The sequence below is a fragment of the Triturus cristatus genome, chromosome 3_1 (assembly GCF_964204655.1).
Source record: "Triturus cristatus chromosome 3_1, aTriCri1.1, whole genome shotgun sequence".
Taxonomy (NCBI): domain Eukaryota; kingdom Metazoa; phylum Chordata; class Amphibia; order Caudata; family Salamandridae; genus Triturus; species Triturus cristatus.
In genome coordinates this window covers 1,123,993,961-1,124,017,079 of record NC_140583.1, presented here as the reverse complement: position 1 = coordinate 1,124,017,079, position 23,119 = coordinate 1,123,993,961, and the positions used below count along the sequence as shown (strand labels likewise).

General features: G+C 46.8%; 1 protein-coding gene across 3 annotated transcripts in view; it reads right to left on the bottom strand.

Annotated features, from left to right (window-relative positions):
• Positions 1-23,119, bottom strand: part of LOC146861611 (glycophorin-C-like) — a 319,954-nt gene that overhangs the window by 293,942 nt on the left and 2,893 nt on the right. For 2 of the 3 annotated variants that reach the window (XM_085645995.1, XM_085645993.1), the window contains exon 2: positions 22,569-22,668. The exons of the other annotated variant lie outside the window; for it this stretch is intronic. In XM_085645995.1, coding sequence (XP_085502121.1) covers positions 22,569-22,668 — 100 coding nt within the window. The remainder of the gene's footprint in view (positions 1-22,568; positions 22,669-23,119) is intronic. 3 annotated transcript variants of the gene reach the window in all.

Here is a 23,119-nt window from a genome sequence, read left to right as displayed (position 1 = left end):
AATACTTCCAACTTGATTCTGCGTATGAATTCTTTCACTTCGCAGATCAGTTTGAATTTATCCAACGTTGCTGTAGGCACAAAACCTAATCCTTTTTCCAACACATTTTTCTGAATCGGTGTCAAGGATAGGTTGGATAGGTTCACTACGAGGCTTAGTTGCTGCTCGTCGAGGGCAGATTCGGTGGGCCCATGCTCCGTGTGTGACTCCTCACTGACTCCAGTGGCTGAGCCCATTGTACTTGCTGATCACGTCTGTTTTTTCCTCTTGGGGGGTTCTTTCCTCTTCCTAAAAAAGACTGGTTTTGTTCCTGGTTCTGAGATTCCCAATAAGGGTAGGGTTGTGGTGGGTATGGTTGCTGAAATGGTGGAGGTCCATAGAAGAATTGTGGGGGATGGGGGCCATAAGCTGAGGCGTTGTGGAATGGGGACCAGCCGAACCTTGCTCCACCCCTGTTCCTAGGACGCCCTCCTCTTGGTCGTCTGTTTCGGGTGGTGGAGTTGTAATTTCCACCAGGATCTGAAAAGTCAGAGCCTGTATCTGAGCCGTCGCTATCAGTGTTATAACCCGGGTTGCGGTTCGATGGAGTGTAGTCATCTCTCGTATAGGGGTACATTTTTTCTTGTGAAAAACTCTTTTGGTCTTTTTTTAGTTTGATATACTTGGCATCTTTCAAGCCAATTTCAAATTCAGCCATGCTTTTGTTAAGTTCTTCCAATCGTTTTTTTAACTCAGCTGTAGTTTGATAGGTTTTTAGACGAATCTCTAGATCATGGATCCCAATTTTCATTTCTTCAGACAGACGTGTAGCTGTTTTAATAATTAGCACTAACCAATCTCTGGTGCAGTGCCAAGATATTAGAGACCAGTCTTTTTTAAATAGTTTGTCATTTTGAAAAATGAAGGGTTCATTTCTGACTATTAGCCCACGTGGTGCAATGTTGGCTCTCACATACTCTGTCATCATGATCCCATGTATTAGTGTTTTTATCTGTTCCCGTTTCAATTCTGTTAGTTCGTCCCAGCATTGACTTGCTTCGGTGGTATCTCTGGTGCTGGTCCCAGCTAGAGGTAGCATAGATGCTATGATTCTGTCTACCTCATCTTGTGAGTAGGTGAGACCAGTTACTTCAGTCATGGTTGTAACCGTGTAATTTGGTGTGTGGTTTTGGATGTCAGACTAGGATTCTGTAATTAAGATTAAGATTCCCACAGCTGCGTGCTGTAATGAACGTATATCAAAAAAAGGGGGGAAGGAGAGGTTTTAACGGTTAGGTTCACCCTCCAATTGTATACATAGATAAATGAATAGCCTGAACCTTCAGGTTATAGGAACCTAACCTAGGGGTGTCAGGAAGGCACTTGTTTCCCGAAAAAACACCCAAGGAAAAAAAAGGGGCAGAACACTTCCTTTCTTGAGCCCCTCACTCACCAGGGTTTCCCCACGGTGACATGCTTCATCATTGGGGTCCTCTCAGTCCTCTACGGACTGAGGCGTGCTGCAACTTGCGGATTACGTAGGAGCACTAAACAAAATTATGTGTGGTGCAAGTGTCGTGGTGTGGAGTGGAATAAAGTGAATTAAAATAATCAACTAGTGGGCCAAATATATTTTATTCTTGCTCCTAGCTAATTGGTTAAAAAAGTGGGTAAAAGAACAACGTTGGGTCTTTAAATTGCGATCAGATGACCTCGGCCTGAATGATGATATACCATGGGGCCATTTCACCTCAAACTAAGTTTTTCTTTTCAGGAATTTGGTTTATTAATGGCTTGAACCACCTGGCAATGTGTTTCCCAAAATACATCCCTCCTATGAACATAGTGAAAAAACCTATCTCCATTGGAAAGATTAATGTGGCGATTTTTCCAGCAATGACAAATGTGTAAATACTCTTCATAGCAGGTGGTCCTTTTTATTCATATGACATCACTCAACTGAGATACGCATTACTGAAACGCAGACCACGTTTCTCCTCTCTTTTTCCTTTTTCCTTTTTCTCCCTTAATTACTAATATATTTTGGATTTTGTCTAAATTACTTATTGAAGTACCGATGGATCACCCGGTCCTTTTTTCAACGACTCATGTAACTTTGAGGACGACTTCTTTATGGGAAGAGTGTATTGCACTACCTGATACACCCTCCCCGATCCAAAATGGCTGAACCGGTCCCTCATAACTTTCGTATCACTCGAAGGTTAGAGACACAGCGCCCACTGGCCCCCTAACTCATTTTCTATTTTTGTTTGGGTTGGCGCCTATGTCAAATGACTCTTTAGTATATTATTATTATTATTTTTACCTTCTCAATTCATTCTCTTGTATTAAGAATTTTGCCTGTCCCAACATGGCGGCCACGGAAGAGGACCGCACCCGGCAAGTCCTTCTTTCCTTTCAATCTCCTCCCTGGTAGATAACTTGGCACTCTGCTCGCAACCACACAGTATGCGGTCGGCGAGGCAGGTCTCCATTAGGTGATTCCGGAGTGTGGCTTGAAAAGTACAAGTGAGTAACTATACCGCGGAGGGAAGACCCGTTTCCCTTACTAACGGAGATGGTTTTCCTTCGTATTTTTTCCCCCGCGCTAGGTCTACCAACAAGACGGCGCTCCTGTTTTTTTACCAAATCGCTTGTACTTTATCTTTAGGTGTACGAGTGTCCACACCCCCTCAGTCGATCATGAGGCACAGTTTTGCCTTTTAAGATGTATGTATTATCGTACTACTGTCAGTCTTGTGTGTATTTTGTCATGTCAGACGCATGTTTTTTGTTTTTTGTTTGTTTTATTATATGTGCACTGTGTGCATTCACAAACACTTTTTATTCACGATATAGCGAAACGCCCGCATGAAGGATGTACTTACTGGAGAGCAACATAGTGGCACAATAAGAAAACGTTAGTAATGAATATTGCAACACAGGTGTATAGTGTAACCACCATTATATTTTATAGAAATATTGCATACTCTTCCTTTTTCCTCTAACTTCTGTATTTTTATATCCTATAGATTTTTACTAGACGTACATTACGTATGTATTTTCCCTAACGCATGCTTATTAGGCGCAGCGTTTGTTTGTTTTTTCACTTATCTTTGCACCGGATTCAGGTCTTCTAGGAGTGGTACTTGCACTGGGCTGGTCCCAGTGTAGTCCTGAGGAAGAGCTAGGGAAGCTCGAAACTAGTCGACCATATGCTAGGTACACTTACCCATTAAAGTAGTTTATTCTAGCATATTACCCACTTTTTTAACCAATTAGCTAGGAGCAAGAATAAAATATATTTGGCCCACTAGTTGATTATTTTAATTCACTTTATTCCACTCCACACCACGACACTTGCACCACACATAATTTTGTTTAGTGCTCCTACGTAATCCGCAAGTTGCAGCACGCCTCAGTCCGTAGAGGACTGAGAGGACCCCAATGATGAAGCATGTCACCGTGGGGAAACCCTGGTGAGTGAGGGGACTCAAGAAAGGAAGTGTTCTGCCCCTTTCTTTTCCTTGGGTGTTTTTTCAGGAAACAAGTGCCTTCCTGACACCCCTAGGTTAGGTTCCTATAACCTGAAGGTTCAGGCTATTTATTTATCTATGTTCCAGAAGCGTCACATCCATCTTCTCCTAAAAGTGCAGCACAATCTGAAGGCCAATGTAAGGCGTATTTATTATTACATGTCCTATCACACCTGCACATATTTGACAGTACCCCTGAAATGACCAGGGAGGTTTCTTGGGAGCAGCGTAGCAATGACAAACCCCCTTTTGTAGTCAAAGATGGTGGAAAGAAGTGTTAGAGATGCCATTTATTTTACCGATTAATAATATTTCATTGCATAGGACTTCTCTTTAGTTGTGAGCCTTATCCACAGGGTTTGGTGGGGGGCGGCTACTTTGGTAAGCCACGGAAAAGTGAAATGTGAGGGCTGACATGCCCCAGCCATTGAAACTCAGTTTTCTCAAATCTGAAGCATAACTAGTTGTTCTCTATCCACCTGTAGACACAAACAAGGCACTAAAACAAAGTAAGTGATTTGCCAAGTTTGTTGTCCAGTCCGAAGTTGAGCTGTGCTGATGGTGATATTGGTGGTGCTGGTATCAGTGCAGTGTGCTATTGGAGTGTGGTAATGGTGCTGTAATGTTGGTGTGATTGGTTGGCTATTGACAATTACAATACATTTGTGGTGGTATTTGTGGTGGTGTTAAATGTGGTGATGATAACGTGGTATTTGCATTGATGTTATTGGTGGTGGTTCTTTTGATGGTCATATTGCATGCATGAGATAAAGAAATGAATGTAACAAAAAGCGTGATTGCTGAATGTGCATTTTAGATGTAAAAAAGCCCCCTTGGGTACTGCTATGCATGTTGTCCATAGGTGAAAAAATGATACAGCAAACAGCCAATAGCATGAGGTGAGAAAGAAAAACTCACCTGGATAGAGCCCAAAAACACTATGTATATTTTAAAGAATTGATAACAAAAAGGTCTAGAAGGCAGCTGGCAGACCTTCTGACCCAATGGGTATATCACATTTAGAAAACATAGTCAAATGCTATACAATATATTATGCTCTTTATAAGTAATATATCAACTATTATTCACCACATATATGTCCTCACTACTCACTTCTACTTCTGATTCTATTTTCATCCAATACACTTTCACCTTTTCCCTTATCACTTTCTCGGTCAAACTTCTCCAAAGCTGTCTCCCTAGCTCTTACTTTTCTCCTCTCAATAAGCTAGACCAACACAAAGAGCTACTTGAAGCAGCCATTCCTGTCCTTTGTAAACACATTATTGTAATCGCTCTCGTTTCTTATAAGCTTTTGATATGTTTAATGTGCCTAGGCCTGCCATTTGCCATGCTTTGACCAATATCTTACTGTCATGGCTGCTTTGTGTCAACCAACCTATCACAAGAGTCTCATTTTTTGCTTTGCTTAAGGTCCAGAGTTTACCTTCATCTTATAATTCTAAATCTGCTAAGGGATTTACATATTTATCAACAGTAATCCTCTTCTCCAGGCTTACAATTTAATTACCCTCCTTCTCTCCTGCTCTTCTGATGTTCATTTGGCCAACAGCTCGGCACTTTAGCTCCTGCTTGCCATCAACTCCTTATCCAGAGGCTGTTATCATTTTCTGAAGGGATTTCGTAACCTAGGAATCGTCACCTCACAACATGCCTATCCCACTTCTATTTTGTACCAAAGTAAACATGCTCTCTAGTTTCAATGGTTTGTTATTGTAGAAAATCTACTCATTCCCACATTTTCTTATACTACAGACACATTCTCTCAGCATCTTCAATTAAACACTATCTTAACATATCTATAAAACATCACCATTCGCTCCAAAATCCTGTCTCTTTTAGCATCCTTACAAATATATAATCTCATTATCATTCTAATCCTCCTTCATCTGTGATTTATTGCTCTCACAATCTCAAAATGTCATCCCATTGTTCACACCACATAACATACTCATGCTCCACAACTGCCACGCGCCAATTGCATACTGCATCTGACTTCCAAAGTCCTAAACCAGCTTGACATTCTATGGGGTATATTCACAAGAACGTGTGATAATTACCGTAAGAGTAGCGTAACGCAACTTTCAATATTGCAGCCCATCGCAGAAAAATAACCCCAGTGACAACGTGGGATTCACAACAAGGCGGTAGCATGCAATAGTCTGCCGAAACCGCGGACAATGTCTGCGATAAAACCACCTCGATGGAGATAAAAACACAAACCACAACACCAAAAAACCTGCGATGGGCCAAAGCGCGATGAGGAAATCAGCGATAACCAGCACCAGGCCTGCAACACACACCTGGCAGGTGGGAAAAATCTCCATAAAAACAGAAAAAACACCCACACCCAAACTGACCTACACCCAAGCACCATGGAGGCAACCAAGGCAGGCACAGAGGATGAGCGCAACCCCACAAGCACCCCGGACGACCAGCCTGGGACCTCGGGGACAGGGAAGGGCAAGGACAAGAAGATTAGGAAGATGTTCAGTCTGCAGGCGAACAGGATCATAGTCATGGAGGTGATGGACCACCATCAACATCTCTTCGTTATCTCCAATGTGTCACTGGGCACCAAAACTGCAATATGGCGGGACATCGTCGACAAGGTGAATGCCGTCGGAGAGCACAATCAGACAATGGACGAGTACAAGAGGCGATGGAATGCCATCAAACGGAAGACCAAGGAGAAACTCTCCGCCAACCAGAAGGCAGCAATGCAGACTGGAGGTGGGGGCCCAGCGCCACAACTGGAGCTGCGTGACATGGAGGAGCTGGTGTCAACAGTCACCAGTGTGGAGACTGTGGCCGGAGTCGGGGGACCGGACACTGCTCGACAGGACACAACACAACCACAACAGGGTGAGTGACCACCAGGTACTGGGGGGACGGGTGGAGATGGGCACAATGGCACACATGCACAATCAAGCAGAGCACAGTGCACACCCACAATGACTCTGGGTCATCTCCCAGATCTACAGACTGTCACAATGTACAATGCTATGCTGTCTGAATGTCAACCTGCAGCATGCGTCTACACACATGTGGACACATTGTAATACACCATCTCCCCTTCACATCGCAGGGGCACCGTCAACACCTCCTGCAGAGCAGTCCCAGCCCCTCTTCATGGATGACGAGGAGGACAACGCCAGCATTGACACCAAAACCATCCAAGACATCATTGACCTCATCCGCCACTCACCTCCAGGCTCAGGGCAGCCCAGCTACATCGATGAGACCCCACCCACCACCCAAACCACCCAGCAGGAGGCACCCACATCCCTGGCACCCTCCCAAGACCTCCAGGAACAACACATGGCCTTCCAACGCTGTGTTCTGGAGTGCCAGATGGAGACGGCTGAGCAGGTGCGTGTGGGTTTTGGCATCATGGCTGCCAAACTGGACGCCATCCTTGGGTCTCTATGTCCGCCCCATGGTCTCCAATGAGCCCTGACTGATATCGCTGGAGTCATGACGTGGAGAGAAGAACAGCTGCCCGCTCAGAGTGGCTCCAGCGATGCCAGCCATGAGCTGGCACACATACGGAGACTCATGGAGGACATGGTGCGGAAGGAGGCGGAAAGGATGGTAGCCACCGCTGCACATCATCGAAATGTAGCTGGGATCTATCATGCTCTACAGACCTCCACCATGGCATTGCTGCCACAAGGCGTGGGGCTGATAAACGCTGCTGCCCGGACACCATCCGCATCCCCGCCCCCTGGTGTGTCAGTGGCACCCAGTGCGGCAGCCGGATCCACTGAGGCCCCTGATGTGTCAGTGCCTCACTGTGCTGCAGCCGGATCCACTCAGGCCCCTGATGTGTCAGTGGCACACAGTTCGGCAGCCGGTTCTGCAACACCCACAGGTGGGGCAGGGCACACACCCGGGGACGAGGACATGGATGGGAATGTGGTCAGGAGGACCAGGCACTAGCATTTATTACTGCCACCTGGCCTGTTTCTGCTTGGTCCCGCACATGGCCTCATGACTTTCCACTGACCCACAATTCACTCCAATGCACTCACCTTGGACAGCGACATGGACTGCCACTTCCGGATTGATGACCAATGACACGGCGACCAGGCTGTGGACTGTACCCTTCCCTTCAGCAGGACTTGTCATCCCCGGATGGACTCTGGCTGGCCTTTCACGGGCCCATATTGTGAAGTGTGCTGGGCATTGCCCTGAACCGCTCCATCTGCATAACTGCACTGGATGTGCAATAAACATCCATTGACGCACTGCTGTGTCATGTCTTTCATCAGTCATGTATGCATGTGTGGATGAATGTAGGGGCAGTGATTTCCCTTGCGTCAATGATGCACATCCTGTGGGATACCAGTCAGAGGGTGCTACATTTCATTTTGTGTACTGGGTCCCGTGGACACTACAACAGAGACACACGCATCACTCACTTCCTTGTCCGGACATGGACTGAACCACACCCAGAGGCCACGTGTTATTGTGGCAAGCCATGCACTGGTCCGGCGTACGGCAGGCCAGACCACTCCGCTTACTCTCAGAGGGGGGACCCTCATTGCTCCCCTTCGCAGTCGAACTCGCTGGTGGTGTGCAGGTCACTGGTCTAGTTGTCAGCTTGTCACAGCCACTCCCTGAGGGCAGGTTTGCACGCACACCACAGCCACAGCCATCCGGCACAGGCGTCACAGGCCATGTGACTCCACCAACATAAGGGGCCGATGACGTCACATTCTCCTCTGCCTGTGGGGACTGGATGACAGATGCCACGGTTCCCAATCATGAAGGGCGCAAGAGTTTTGTTGCGCACAGGGTTAGTGGCAACCCACGCCGACGTACAGAACGGGCCGACCACCACGTGGCGCTGACTGGGGTTGCACAGGGTTAGTCGCACCCCATCCATTGCGGCAGGCACAGGCACCCCGCCACGGGACGGTGACTTTGGGTGCACTGAGTCAGTGGCACCTTAAGCTGCTGAGCGGGTGGGCACACTGCAATGCACTGCAATCCTGGTAGTCCACACAACTCAGGTTTCATGTGCCCTGCTGGACTGCAGTGTAGGCCAGAGCCAGCGGGCCTACCGCCACGTGGCCTCGCTTCCGGGTCACAGACTTAGTGGCACCCATTGGGCTGATCGGGTGTGCAAAAGACACACAATTGATGAACGTAATGCTGACCAAACCAAAACTGAGCGGGTGTGCAGCCTGCGATGTTGCCGGGTGCACTGGTATGTCCGCTGCCATGGAGTATTCAAGACCCAGCACCAAACGTGAGACCTATTGGTCTGCGGAGCATGGCTGCATGGTGTGGAGGGTGCCATGTCCACAGGCCCTGGGCTTGTGGCTTGCAGCGGCACGTGGTGGGACATCCAGTCTACACGCCGGTGGCGGAAGGTGAGGAGTGAGGCATGGGTTATGCATGGGTGGGCATGCTCCTGAATCAGATGTGTGTCCTGGTGTACTGCTATACATACCGGCACGTGGTTGGAGACACACCGGTGGCAGCAGATGAGCAGTGTGGCCTGGGTGCGCAGGGGCGATTCTCTCTCTTTCTCTTTCTCTCCCTCTCTTGTTCTCTCTCTCTCTCTGTCTCTCTCTCTCTCTCTCTCTTCTTCTCTCTCTCTCTCTCTTCTCTCTCTCTCTCTCTCTCCCTCCCGTTCTTCTTCTCCCTCTCCCTCTCTTCTTCTCTCTCTCTCTCCCCCTATTTGTTGCTTCGAAAGTGAATGTGTGATGCTCATTTCTGTGATGACACATGCATTTCAACTGTTGTGATTGTGCGACATCATGCAGAATATTTTGTACATGTTTTTGTGTAGCTGATGTGGCATGTCTTTGTTGGGGGGCTGCCAGGGAGGGGTGGTCCGGGGGGTGGTGTCGGTGGGTGTTGTGGCCCTCTTGGGTGTCCGGGCCGCATGATGTGTGGCTCCATGGCACCTGTTGCCCTTCCGATGTGGCCCTGGGCTGGTCTCCCTTTTGTGGTGCTGGCTGCCATCCGACTTAACACCAGGTCATAACAGGTGTAGATTTCCTGGTGCTAACGCACCTTATCGCCGGTTTTGTGTTCTTATCGCCGATCGGGCTGGTCGTTGAGAATGTTGAGGTGTGGTGTTGTCGCAGCTTTTGGCATGGGAACGCCTACTCTGCATCTCATTAGAGATAGTTGCGGGGATCCTCTGTGGCGATGTTTTTTGCTGCTGCTATCACGGGTAAACTGGTGCTGTGGGCTGTTAGCAGCGGCTTGTGAATGGAGAGGTAAATTTATCACGACTTTGGCTGCGATAAAGTCCCGTTAATTCAGCGATAGCTCCTTGCGAATATGGCCTTATATCTCACTGGAACTTTGGCTGCCTCCTTCCCAAGTTTTACCTTTCTTACCTTTCCCAACTACATGTTTTTACCAGACTACTAAGCAACACCAATTGTAGAAACCTTCTGTCACCTATACCATGCAGCTCTACCTAATCTTTCCACTAATCTTCAGATACCTCCCACTGTTGCAATACCTCTTAATCCCACTTCCTACCGCCCACAAACACATCTCTAACTTTCACCTCATTCCCTAGTTTATTGTTGATAAAATGATTAACTTTATGACAGGTCGATTTGAAACCACCAATGACTTTTTTCTAGTGTAAATGGCTTTTCAAAGGGACTTGCAGTAAGGCTAGAATGTCAACATTCACAAATATTTCTTGAAGTACACAAATGTACACCAACACATTACACTCTCTAGTCAGAATTTGTGCATCTTCCTTGATCATACCGCCCAGTGCTTACTTTGTAAAATAATATAAGTGCCAGGGCTCTCATCAGGAGGCCACCGCGCTTTGTACCACCCATTGCTCCTGTCAGCCCTGCCATCACAGTACCTACACAAATATTAATCACCACACTGCTGCAAGTGTGACAATTCAGACTGTTCAAGGCCCCCAAAGCTATTAGCAGCAGATGCTAGTTGTTTTGAATGTATGTAACTTAATTAAAACTACTGTTGTTCTCCTTCTCTCTTAATCAACTATACAGCGCCACAATGTGGCAGCTGTCATAAGTGCCGGTGCTGACAATGAAGTGCCGGTACCGAGCACGGTAAACCACCGGCTCAGATTAAGCACTAATACCGCCTACCTCAAGATCTATTGCTGTGATACCGACTTTTAATTGTGATGATTCATACCACTTTCTGATCTATTGCTCCACCTAATCACACCACCACAAACCTATTTACCCCCTAATCCTGTCAAATCTATATACCCCACCACTCGAATTATAATCCCCCCTCCCCTCATCAACCACATACTCAATAATCTGTACAACGCTGTCACTTTAGTAACCCAGTAGAATTAAATAAATATGTAACCTTTTGTATTAATACCCATTGTAGCAGGGTATTAGCAGCGAATCACCCCTCTAGCCTTTGCAAATACAAATTAAACATCTGTAAGCACGTTAATCTCCCTATGGTGTATACCCTTTCAAGAAGGAGATATTAAAAATTGTTCTTTCTGATTTGTTTCACCATTAAACACAAATAATGAAAGTTACTAATGGTCCCTTACAGTAGTGAAGTGCTGTTTGATTTATATATTGCTTCTTCCACTATAACATTCTCCCAATACGATTAACATCATCATTCTCCTACAAAACAACCTTATTTGAGACAATTTATCATCCTTTTAAAATATCTCCTTCTTCTCTAGTGTCTATAATCACTCTATTTCGATGATGCCAGCACTTTCTTACGCAATCTGTTTTGAACTCGCCCATCTGGCTCTGTTTTCACTATATCACAGACAGCCACTGATCAGGTGGAGGTTAATACTCTTAAAATAATCATTCTTGGTGATTTCATCTTTATTGTCCTCTGAGGCAAATCTCTTGAATTGCTGTCACAGTTCCTGTTTGGTAAGAAGAATTCCATAGAAAGTTCTCCAGATGCTCCACTCGAGTGCAGTGCCTCAGGGGCCAACCTAGTCACACGTGCTGTTCAACTTATACATTGAGCCACAGATTGACCTTCTGGACTTAAATAGAAAAGGCTATTCATGAGTATGCCAATGCCATTCTGCTCTTTTTATAGTGCTCCTAATGAATTATCACCGGAGCAATAAACATTGTCTCAACTGTTTCCAGTTCTGTAGGGGTACTAGCTGAAAGGTAACAAAAGTATCTTTTTTCCAAGTCCCCTGTTATCGCTCATTGGGAATGATCAATTCCTCTACCCCATCTCTGGGATTTCCAGTATGTCCTCCATTCTCTGATCATCAAGGGTTGATTATGGTTGGATTTTGCCTTCTGTCCACCCCCTTCCACTTCATCTCTCACTCGAAGCCCCCAGTCATATTAATCATGTGCTCTACAGCATTTGGCCTAGTTCAAACCATGCTTCTGCAAACACTAAACCCCAAACTAGTTATCTTGCTTTAAAGCTGTCCATCTTTGGTGGTGCTGTCCATCTTTGGTGGTACTGTCCATACGACGAGTAAAGATGTGATTCACCTAGCTGTTCCTTGATTCTTAAATATATCAAATATCAATCCAAGCTTTCTAAAGCAATGACCTCAGACTTTTGAACGCCACCCGCACAGACCAGTGCTTTTCCAACCTCCTCCTTTTCAAGCCTGAAACTCCCCCATTATTTTGGAACTCACTGGCTCATAGGGTTCTCTGATAACTCAGGGTCCTCCTTATAGTTTATCTCCTCTCCTTGCAGTGGTTAGCCCAGTTTTTCAGACTTTCTTATTTTTCCTCGCATACGTTGTAGTTTCTATATCTCGCCACTGATACATGTAGATCGATTGGAATTCTATTGCCGTCTAAATGTACAATATATAAACATTTTTCAACATTTTAACTTGTTTCTTTTATGTTTTGTGGTTTACACGTGGTATGAACGAATGTTCATAATTAACACCATGTTCAAATCGGGTTTTTTTTCATCTAAAATCACTTGCTGCTCCTAATAAATACAAATTGGTCAATAAAGTATTTTGCGTCAACGTGCTGGTGTCGAATCAAAAGAACAGATAAAACCAAACCTGTAGTTTCTGAAAGTTTTCCAAGACGTAAAAGTCAAAGCACACTTTCCAGATTTTTTTGCATTTATGTTTTCTGCTCCTGGTCTTATTTCTAACTCGCTCCACGAAGCTAGCTTATGGGCCTTGTTATTTTTCTGAATTTCCAAATTCGAAGTGGTTTTAATCCTCAGTAAAAGAGGTGGCCAGCTCAAGGTCGAAGAACAGTGAGATGGAGGCAGAACATATTGACGTTCCTGTTCCCTGTAGTGGCACTACTGGAGTGTGGGAACTTCATGCAGCACAGGGCAGGAGACACAGGGGGCTACCAGTAGGCCGTCCTTCCAGGTTGCCTGACTAGGTCAGCATGTGGTGTGAAGTACTGCCACCTAATTCTCATGTGGGTATGTGGCAGGCCTGTGGCAGAACAAAAGGGGTGATTCATCCATCTGATAAGAGTAATACATGACCTCTGCAAAGGCCTCCTCCTTTTAATTGAAAATCTGAGGGAAGAAGGATCCAGAATTCCTCTGCAATGTCCAAACAGCGTTCTTAGAATCAGAGTGAGTGAGATTACTTATGAGCAGTAGTATGCCTGTTGGACCTGGCCCTTTCTGCAGGGTCACCAGCAATCTTTTTGCCTTACTCCTTCCCTTTTTGCTGAATACGTTTTCGCTGGCTTTTAGATTCTGGGCAAGTTACCACTGCTAACAAGCGCTTAAATGCATATACTCTGTACTCAATTCTTGTTAACATTGGCTTATCCACAATTGCCATATAATTAATGTACTTATAGGTCCCTAGAAAAGTGCACTATATGTACACAGAGCCTTAAAATTAAATGCTACTAGTGGGCCTGCAGCTCTGATTGTGCCGCCTATTACAGTAGCCTTTTTAACATGTCTCAGGCCTGCCACTACAGAGACTGTGTGTGCAGTTTTAAACTTCCATTTCCACCTGGCAAGTTAACCCACTTACCAGGCACAAACCTTCCCTCTTATTACATATACATCACCCCTAAGATGGGCCCTAAGCAGCACTATGGGGAGGGTGCAGTGTATATAAAAGGTAGAACATGTACTTTTGAGTTTTACATGTCCTGGTAGTGAAATACTCTTAAATTTGTTTTTCAATACTCTTTAAATTTGTTTTTCACTATTGCAATGCGTATCTCACCCATAGGTTAACATGAGGACTGCCTTGTGACATTTGTTAGGTATAGTTTCCATTTGGAAAAGATATAAAAATCAAGTTTGGTGTTCCTGAACTCACAATTGTAATCACAACATATAGTGAAGTTGGATGTTATATTGTAAGTCTGCAAATGCCACTTTTAGGAAGTTGGCATTTTCTTACTTTAACCAATCTGTGCTTCTGCCGGTCTCTGAATACGCGCCTGGGCTTGGTGACAGCTGGGCCTTGTGCATTCCCTCTAGAGAGTCAGACAAAGGGAACCGGGGTGTGAAATTTGCATCCTGATGGCCCATCGAGGTAGATTCGGAGGAAGGAGCAGACACTTGCACCTGAATATGTCTGTGCCTGTCCCCGCACAAAAGAGCTACATACCCTCCTGTAGTGAGTCTGGGGCCAGGGCACGAAATGTAGGGGCCTTGTGTTCTTAAAAGACATCTTTGAAGCCTCCCCCACTTCAAAGGCACATTTGGGTATGAGTACTGGACCCCTGACACCACCAAATCTGAACTTTGATAGCACCAAGGACAGTCTGCTTGGAAGAAGAGCTGCTGTGCTGCAGGAGGGACTGAAACTTTGCTAACTGCTGGCCTGCTGCCTTCTGATTGCTAGACTGCCATTTTACTACCTGCTCTGCTGTGTTAGCCTGCTGCCTGTTGCTTTCTACCTGGGAGTGAGAAGGACTAGACCTGTTCTCTACATCCTTGAACCCAGGTTTTTCCAAGGAATTGTTGACTTGCCTCCTGTTTTCTGACGTCTCAGGTCACAAAATACTTCTTCCAACTATTCAAGTGAGGCTGGACTCTGCCAATGTGAGTCTTACCCTTGGCTGAGGTGCCCCCCTCCAGTGCTGGCCCTCAGAAGTGGGTTCTGCAGCTGTCTCTGCAAATATCGATGCATCGTCCTCACTGTGCTGATTGGAACTGATGCAGTGCCCTCCAACGCCAATGTAGTGCCAATCCGAGGACATCCCTGTGGAGCTCGACAACGACACTCGCCACTGCGTCCAACTGCGAGGGTTGACGACAATGCAGAGCCGATCCGAGGTTGCGATGGCGAGGCTTGAAGACGATACATCGCCGATCCGAAGATACCACTGTGAGGATCGACAACAATGCATCGACTTTACTGCATGATTCAGAACTGATGCAAAGAGACTTCTACACCAACGCTTGATCCAACCAAAATTACTTTTTCAGTAGGCCCTGCATGGGTCCTGTCGCTGGCCTACCCTCCATCGCGGTCAGCCTGAACTTCGGATTTACCCTGGTCTAGCGCAACCTCAAGTAACCTTTTTAACACTATTGACTTCTAAGCACTGTTTTTAGATTTAGGGTCTGATTTAGATCTTGGCAGGCAGGTTACTCCATCACAACGGTGACGGAAATCCTGTCCGCTGAAATATAAATCCCATTATATCCTATGGGATTTATATTTCAGCGGACTGGATATCCGTCACTGTTGTGACGGAGTAACCAGTTCGCCAAGCTCTAAATCTTTAAAAATTAATATCTTGTTTTCTGCTTATTGGATTTTTGTCATTTTGGTTATGTTTTACTAAGATAAATTGTCTCTATTTTTCTAAACTGGTGTGAGTCTTTTAGTGGTATTTTCACTGTGTTACTGTAATTGAAGTGTTGCACCCATACTTGACAGTTTACCTCTTAAGTTAAGCCTGCCTGCTCTGGTGCAGGCTACCAGAGGGGGTGCACAGGTTAATGTTTGCTCTGTATCTCACTTATCCTGACTGTGATGTTGGCGCCTGCTTGGACAGGGTGTATACTCTGTCAACCAGAAACCTCAATTTCTAACAATGCCCAATGACTTCTTAGTGGATGTACTCTACCACAAATCACAGAAAGAGAAAACAAAGAAATAAGTCAGAACTTTCAGGAAGACATTTTCACTGACAGTGTGGTGAAGGGCCACCTGTATTTGGTTCCAGAGTTTCAGGGCAACGACAGAAAAGGCCCCTTCCTTTAAGACAAGTTGTTTTATAGCAGGGGACAGTTAGCATAGAAAGATCTCTGAAGCACCAGTGATGAGGTGGGGCATAGCATGGTAAAATGGAGGGGATTCAGTTGAATCAGTGAGTGAAAAATCTGCTGTGATAAAGGCATCAGACATAGATATTGATTCACTGTGCACAGGCAGCCGGTGTTAGTGTCCTGAGCTATAGATACATGATCATATTTGCAGACTTTCTAAAAAAAAGCATCACTCCAGTTTCTTGATAACCTGTATTTTTGATGAATCACCTCCAAAGTTAACCCCAGGTAATTGACATTGGCATAGTCGAGCCTAGATACAACCCCATCTCGCATCACAAGGGCACGAAATTGAGAATTTCTCTCGGAATCTCAGCTTATAACGGTGAAACATAGATAGCAAAATCACTTGGTCCCATGAAAGCAGTTCCTTGTCAAATAAGCAATCAAGGTTTATAATCTTGGCCACGTGTTACAATGGAAGGTCCATTTGCACCAGTTGCATAGTAGAGGTTCACAGACCGCCCTGGCTGAGCATCGATATCTTCTTTTAAGGACTTTCACTTCCTGCTCTTACTAGGGCAGTTTTGCACTTTCTTTTCCACATTAAAATGGCTCACTCTACAAAAATCGTATTTAAAACTATGCATGAAACGTCAATCAGGTCCCTTTCCAACTAAAGCTTGCTATCTGCCTACAGAATAGCAGATGGCTAGTCTCAATGTTAGGCCTGGCTCTCGCTGACAGTCATTAACGTGAATAACTGGATTTTAAATTCAGCAATTCAAAGCTATGACCAGTGCATTACATGGGCCGGTACTTTTTTATTTTGAGAGTGAGAGTACCGGCACTTCTCAAGAGAAATGTTGTACTTTTAATTGGAGAGTACTGGCACCTCTGAGAAAGAAGCAGGTACTCTGGTACAGAGTGTTTGCACTTCTATTTTTCCATTTCAAGCACTGGCTATGACGTAGCAATAGTGGTGGGTAACATGGCTTACTCATTGCTCCTCTCTCACTGTGTAGCACTTGGAAGCAGGACAGGTGATTTTGCAATTAAAGATGGGTAAAAAGTGAATTAAGGGATTCTTTTTAGGTTCCGCCTGCGTGCAGCGCATGCGCTGCTCGCCTTGGCGAGATCTATTGTCGTTAGTTTTCTGTCCGGTTTCTTTGGAAGTGGGGTTGGTGACTGCCCTGTCTCCCTTAGGCCCCGCCCACTCACCTAGCGTTGCAGCGCATGCTGCGTCTGTTGTGTCCTTGCCTCACGCTCGAGCCCCCCCTTCTCTGAGAGGCTTGCTGTCTCTGCCTCTTGCTCGCCCGCTTTTACTTTCACAAAGGCAGCACGTCGCAATTTAACATTAGCGGCCACGCGTCTTGTTCTGATCAGCTGAAAATGTGCCTGATAACATTGTGTTTGGGCCCAACCGATGCCTGCTTGTCCAGCTGTGGCCTTTATCGACATGGGTATTTCTCACATATCTGTCGCACATTCTTGGCTGCAGGTCAAGAGGAAAAGGAAGTGTGAAATAAAAGAGGGGGTGCCTTTTTAGGGGCAATCGAGGGGGTCGTTTCTCGTGTGTGAAAAGACTGGAGGAAGTAAGGAGAATGCTTACATGTAAAAGGTTTATGAATGTAGTCTGCTATGAAGTAACCAGAACACCACACCCCGTATAAATAATTTACATGTTTTCTTGTTGTGGGAATGCATTGTATAACTCAAAAAAGTAGTCTGTCACAAAAAGCGATGCGAAACTGAGTTTCCAAATTTGGAAATTCGCCAATCAACTGCCGCTCTACAATAGGAACGCACAAACGGTGTATATAAAGACACACACATACCTCTTTCTGTGTGTGTATATATATTATATTTTGTGGACTTATTTTGTGTACCCTAGTTTGCCTAAATATGCGTTCACAGCTGTGACACAGAAAGTAGACATATAAAGTAACTCGCCTCCCGTGGCAATATTCAGCCCGATAACACTGGCAGTAATTAATTAGTGACAAGCCGCCACTCTCCGCCCTTCTAACGTGCCAACGTCACACAGGCCTCTGAGTTCCTGCCACTAGGGGTGTGGGAGGGGGGGCAGCTAGCTCATCACGAGTAAGGTTCTAAAGCGCCTAGCAGCAGGCATCTGTCCCGTGGCACCGTCACTGCACGCATGCAGTATGCTCGAGGTGTGCCCTGATCTGAAAAAATCAATTAATTGAGGCCCAGTGAATTATTTATACCCCCTTTGTTCACCCCTTACCTCACCCCAACACACACAGCTGCTTCCAACCCATTCTCTTCCCAGCAGGCAGTGCAGACATCACTACAGATATCAGAACAGATGCAATGCAGTCACTGCAGTGCATGCTCTGGTGGAAGCTTCGGGAGCCAGCATGATAATAGGGAGCCGAGCAAAAAACCATGGGTTCTGACTTCACTCAAAGAGCCGTATAGCACGCGCCGAGCCATCGACATCTCTGGGAAGTAGTTGGTTCAACAATTGGCATGTAAAAAATGAGAAATACTCTTCACACTCCAAATGTGCATTTCTGAAAAATGGAAATGCTTCAGTGCATTAGATTGTACCACTCCATTAAGTGGCATTTATTCAAAGTGAAATTTCTAAACACGAAATTAAACATTCATCCAACTAAGTCAGCTGCTATTTTCATCCTGTGTGTGGCGAGGCTGCTATTCGCGATGGTGCCACAGTGGAAGCAACAGTCCATGTGCCAGAGAGGTTTTTGTACAGCGCACATTCTGATGTGAGGTATTTCAATGATGAAGCAAAGTTGCTCAGTGAAATAAAGGAACTGCCTAGGAGCACACATTTTGGCCGAGCAGGGATGCCGGGATCATCCCACGTTTCCTTGTTTTTCATTGAGCAGTTCAGCTACCGGATAAGCATCTCTTCCATTTTAAATCAAAGATTCTTCGAAGACGTGTCACTGCCATAAACAAAAAGACATATAACTTGTTGAATCAAGTCGCGCAAGGAGTATGTCAAGAAAAAAACACGTTTACCTGTCCTCAACAAAGAGCCTCCTTTCAGGAAAAGCCCAACACCCTTTGTGATATACATTAACAGAGGCCCTGGAGAGGCCACAAGTTACAGGTCTTCATATGGAACAAGTGTAGGGCAGAGCTCTGTACTTGCCCACAGAGCCCACACCAACGCAGATTTTGCATTGTTCATTAGTTGTGTAGCCACGTTTCCCATGGGCTGACTATCAAGGCTTAGTAGAGTGCTGTGAAATGCTCTAGTGGGAAATACTTATGATGTGTTCACATTATCGTTGCTTGGAATAAAAAGCCCCCTCTTTGGGTCAGACTTTTTAAAAAATCGCTACCATAACACCCCTCTCCCACTTGCACGGTCTTAACTATCAGCTGACCTACAAAACGACCAAAGGGGCAGCTCTGAGCCGCACATGTTCAGTTGCAGTAAAAGGCAGTGGGGGAGCTGGGCGACTGAAGCCTCGTGAAAGCTCGGCTCGTTTTGACTTGAGGTTCCATTTAGACCTCGAGCTGAGCCGGAGCCAGGCACGTGTCTGTGGTTCAGTGGCCCGCCCACATCTACATCTGAGTGTCAGTGAATCGAAAAGGTTGTAGCATCTCCACTTGAAATAGTGAAGAGTAAAGTTCTTACTATAAAGAGCTCTAACTTCTTGAGAATTTGGGTGCTTTATAAATATACAGTAAAGCGGCATAGGAGTATAACCCATAGACCGAGTTGAGATCTGGGTGAGTACATGAAAAATAAACAATATCTCAACCGGATTCAGTAGAAATGAATACACTTGTATGTACAAGACATTACAGGAAGAGAACAAAAGAGACTCCAAATTATTTGTTAAATGTGCTCAAGGCATCATATATTTTGAAAACTGAGCTACACATGACAGTTATGACAGCACTGTTAAGCATAAATGCGAAGGCAACCCTAAAGAACTAAATCCACATTGTGCTCGTGGCAGGACGTGACGGCGCAAGTGGCAAGGAGGAACACAGCGCTAGGTCCTGATGATGATCCTAATTCAATAGGATCGAAACGCCGTCGACCTTCTTTCACCAGTGTAATTTATGGAGCACATCCTTCTTTGGTTTATGAAATCGTTTTGAATCATATCTAATTCTTCCAAGGAAATCATTGTGTTGAACCTACCATCCTTTATTTATTGTATATCACCTTTCACTTTGCGCCTAGCGCTGTGTTCCTCACTTTGAGATATTGTTGTTTATTTTTCTTATAAATATACAAACACTACAATCTGTGTGGAAAGTGCATACCACAGCTGTCAATCATGGTTCGATCACTTGAGTAGAGAGCAAGTTGTAGTAATACGAGTGATTTGCAGGTTATAGAAACTATGCACAGCAGCACAGATCAGAAGGTTAGAGCACCTGCTGCAGTTCTGCATGTAGCCTCCTGTTCACATATTTGAAAGTAGGTACACCACAGTAAGCCCCTCTGTCCACTTGCAGGTTTCAAAACACATAAATAAAAGACATTGTCATTTACAATGCCATTAGCTCTGACTCTCGCAAATGCGAGACCTATTCCATCGCAAATGCTTGTTACTTAGGGATTCGGAGTGACATCATAGACGTCTTGAGCTTTGCCCTCGTTGTCTATTAAATATGTATTAAATGACACTCAGAACCCCTTGGTAAAAAAAAGTCCCTGGAATTCACTGATACCCATCTAGAATTTGACACATTGTAAATGAATATGATTTAATTGTGCAGCATTACAACAACTTTCTAAAACACAGGGACCACTGCCACTTCGCACAGTTGGAACACAACTGCCTGCTTGTTGCTACAGTAGAAGATGTACTTTTATAATACACATATGACGTTGTCCTTTGTCGCGTCTGTGCGGAAGCGTATCTACTGTTGTATGGGATACGAGAGCTGGGTTCCCTTAAGAGAGAGGTTATGTTGCTGTGCGTTATTGAAAGTTTACGCGGCGGTGCAGTTTTCAGAGCCGGCTGGCTGTTTCCTCCCCGCCCCTCCTCTTCCTCTCCCACCCTCACTTCCTCTTCAGCGTTAGTGTCATGTTGCACAGCTTCCCTGCGGCTGATGCAGTCTTTCCCTACAAAACTGCTTTCATAAACCCTGGGTTGACATTTTGGAAACTGGACAAACTTTCCTGCCCGTGTGCTCAGTTTCCTGCCTGTCTGCACACGCGGATTCACGTCTCTGCATCCACCCTTCGCTGGAGACGAAAGCAGAGAACATCAAAGCACATCGTTGCATTTTTCCGTAATTTCAGTTCAAGTGCTATACAAATATTCAAAACAAAGATACCTTCAGTTGAATGTGCTCTACGTGTAATATGTACCGGAGGAGGAACATGCGCGTGGTGACATTAGTACAATCTCACACCCCTGACTCGTGCACTCAAAGATGCCTGAGGCTTAGTTCAAGCAAAAGATGAAAGGAGGCCAAATGTTCCCTGTAATTTCCCAGCCTCTCTCCTATTTGTGTGTCCAAGCATGGACACGTTCTAGTGCTCCGACCTGCTGTATTACACTGTACACCCACCCACCACAGACGTCACTGTGTCAGGTGACGCTGTCAATAAAAGGGGCCGAGCGCACGTGCTCGAGGCCATTCCCACTATCCCCAACTATGTGTCCTGTGTCCTCCTTCACCTAGCATGTGGGCCTAGGGCCCATCATTACATTGGCGACGAGGCGGGTACGTTACCCCGCGTGTGCAGCCCCCGATCGGCGCACCTTTGATGGTTGAGGGGGAAGGAGGACTGCCCGGTGAGCACACCCCCGGGTGACGGCGCCACGCGCCGTGAAGCCAGCCAGGCGAGCGGAGCCCGCAGCAGGCCCTGCGGTGACCGGGTGCCCACCCCGCACCGCCACGAAGACGGGTAGGCGACGCTGTGCCACAGGGAGGAAGCGTGGCAGTCGGGTGCCCACCCCGACCTGCCGCGGTGCCGAGTAGCGCCCGGAAGGAGAGGCACGCCGAGCGGAGCCCACCCGCATCGGCCGCGACGAGCCCCGGTGAGTGAGGAAGGAGCTGCGGGGTAAAATGAACATAACCCCATCCAAAGCGGGAGCCCACCCCGCGTGAGGATCGTCGTGATCGGAGGTCTGGGGGAGCCAACCACGGCCCCGTGATCGTTGCTGGAGCCAGTGAGGGCGGGGGAAGCGGAAACGAGAAGCGGAGCCCACCCGCGAAGAAGGAGCAGCGTGGTGAACGGGTGCCTACCCCGCATTAGGGAACATGCCGGAGGGAAAGAAAGCATCGACGTGCGGCCCGAGGCCGTTTGAGAACAGATATTAAGGCGGAGCCCACCCGCGCCACAGCGCCCAGCAGTGACCCTGTCTCCTCCGCCCGCGCAGCATGAGAACTGAGGGACACTGCTGCGGGCGAGAAGAGCAGAGAGAGAACAGCGCCGGCACCCGGTGAACACTCCCGGCCGACTCGAGCGCCAGCGCGAGGGAGGCACGGCCGGAACAGTGCTGGGGCAGAGAAAGTGGAGCTGAGCCCCCCCAGAGGTGCCTGCAGGCGTGTGCCCCAATCGGGGGCAGGCAGTGGAAGAGAGGCGTGTGATAGCGCTAAGGTAAAGCAGCGCGGTGAAGAGCGAGATCCCCCTGCAGCACAACCAATTGCCCACAGCCTCACCTCCACGAGGGAAAGTGAACAAAGCGGAGCCCACCCGCGACAACACATCCCCAGGACCCAGTCGGAGCCTGCACTCCACCCTCCCTCTCAGTGCACCAGTAAAACGAAACGCTCACCAGCAGTGCACAAACAGAGCATTGCTGTGAGCTCTGCAGCTGAATGGAAATGCCTGTGCCCCCCCCCCTTTTTCAAAGAAAGAACTGAAGAGAGACTTACCTGCTGCCATGTCCTGGACTCCACTGCTCCAGCCCCATCTGGACTCCACTGGTCTGCCTGGCTCCAGCTCCTCTCCAGTTCTCCTGCTCACGAACGAAGCCTGGAAGAAAGGAAAAGAAGACAGGGCATAGAGTTATGGCAGCGAAGAAGGTTGCTGCTGAAGCCAAACAAAAGCAACACTGCCACCCAGTGGCCACTGGTGGTATTGCAGACACCGAAGAACATCAACAAGCCTACCGCAATCCAAGGAAGTCCAGCAGCCACAGGAGATCGACGGCTCGCAGCGTACCGCAAGGTCTGACGGACGCGCGAAGGTGAGCGCACGGGAAGGTGACGGAGGCGCACAGGAATGTGCCAGAAGCGCAGGAAGAAGCAACGGTGTGCCACAGGGATGCAGCGCTATCCCACAGCAATAAGGAGGAAGAAAAGAAAATGGTGTCAAGCCACATCCACCCCAGCGAGGACTGCGCTGTCGCCGCATCAAGTGGAGCGAACCCTCGAGAGAACAAACGGACTCAGCACAGTTGTACCCCGGACGCGGAAAGTACACT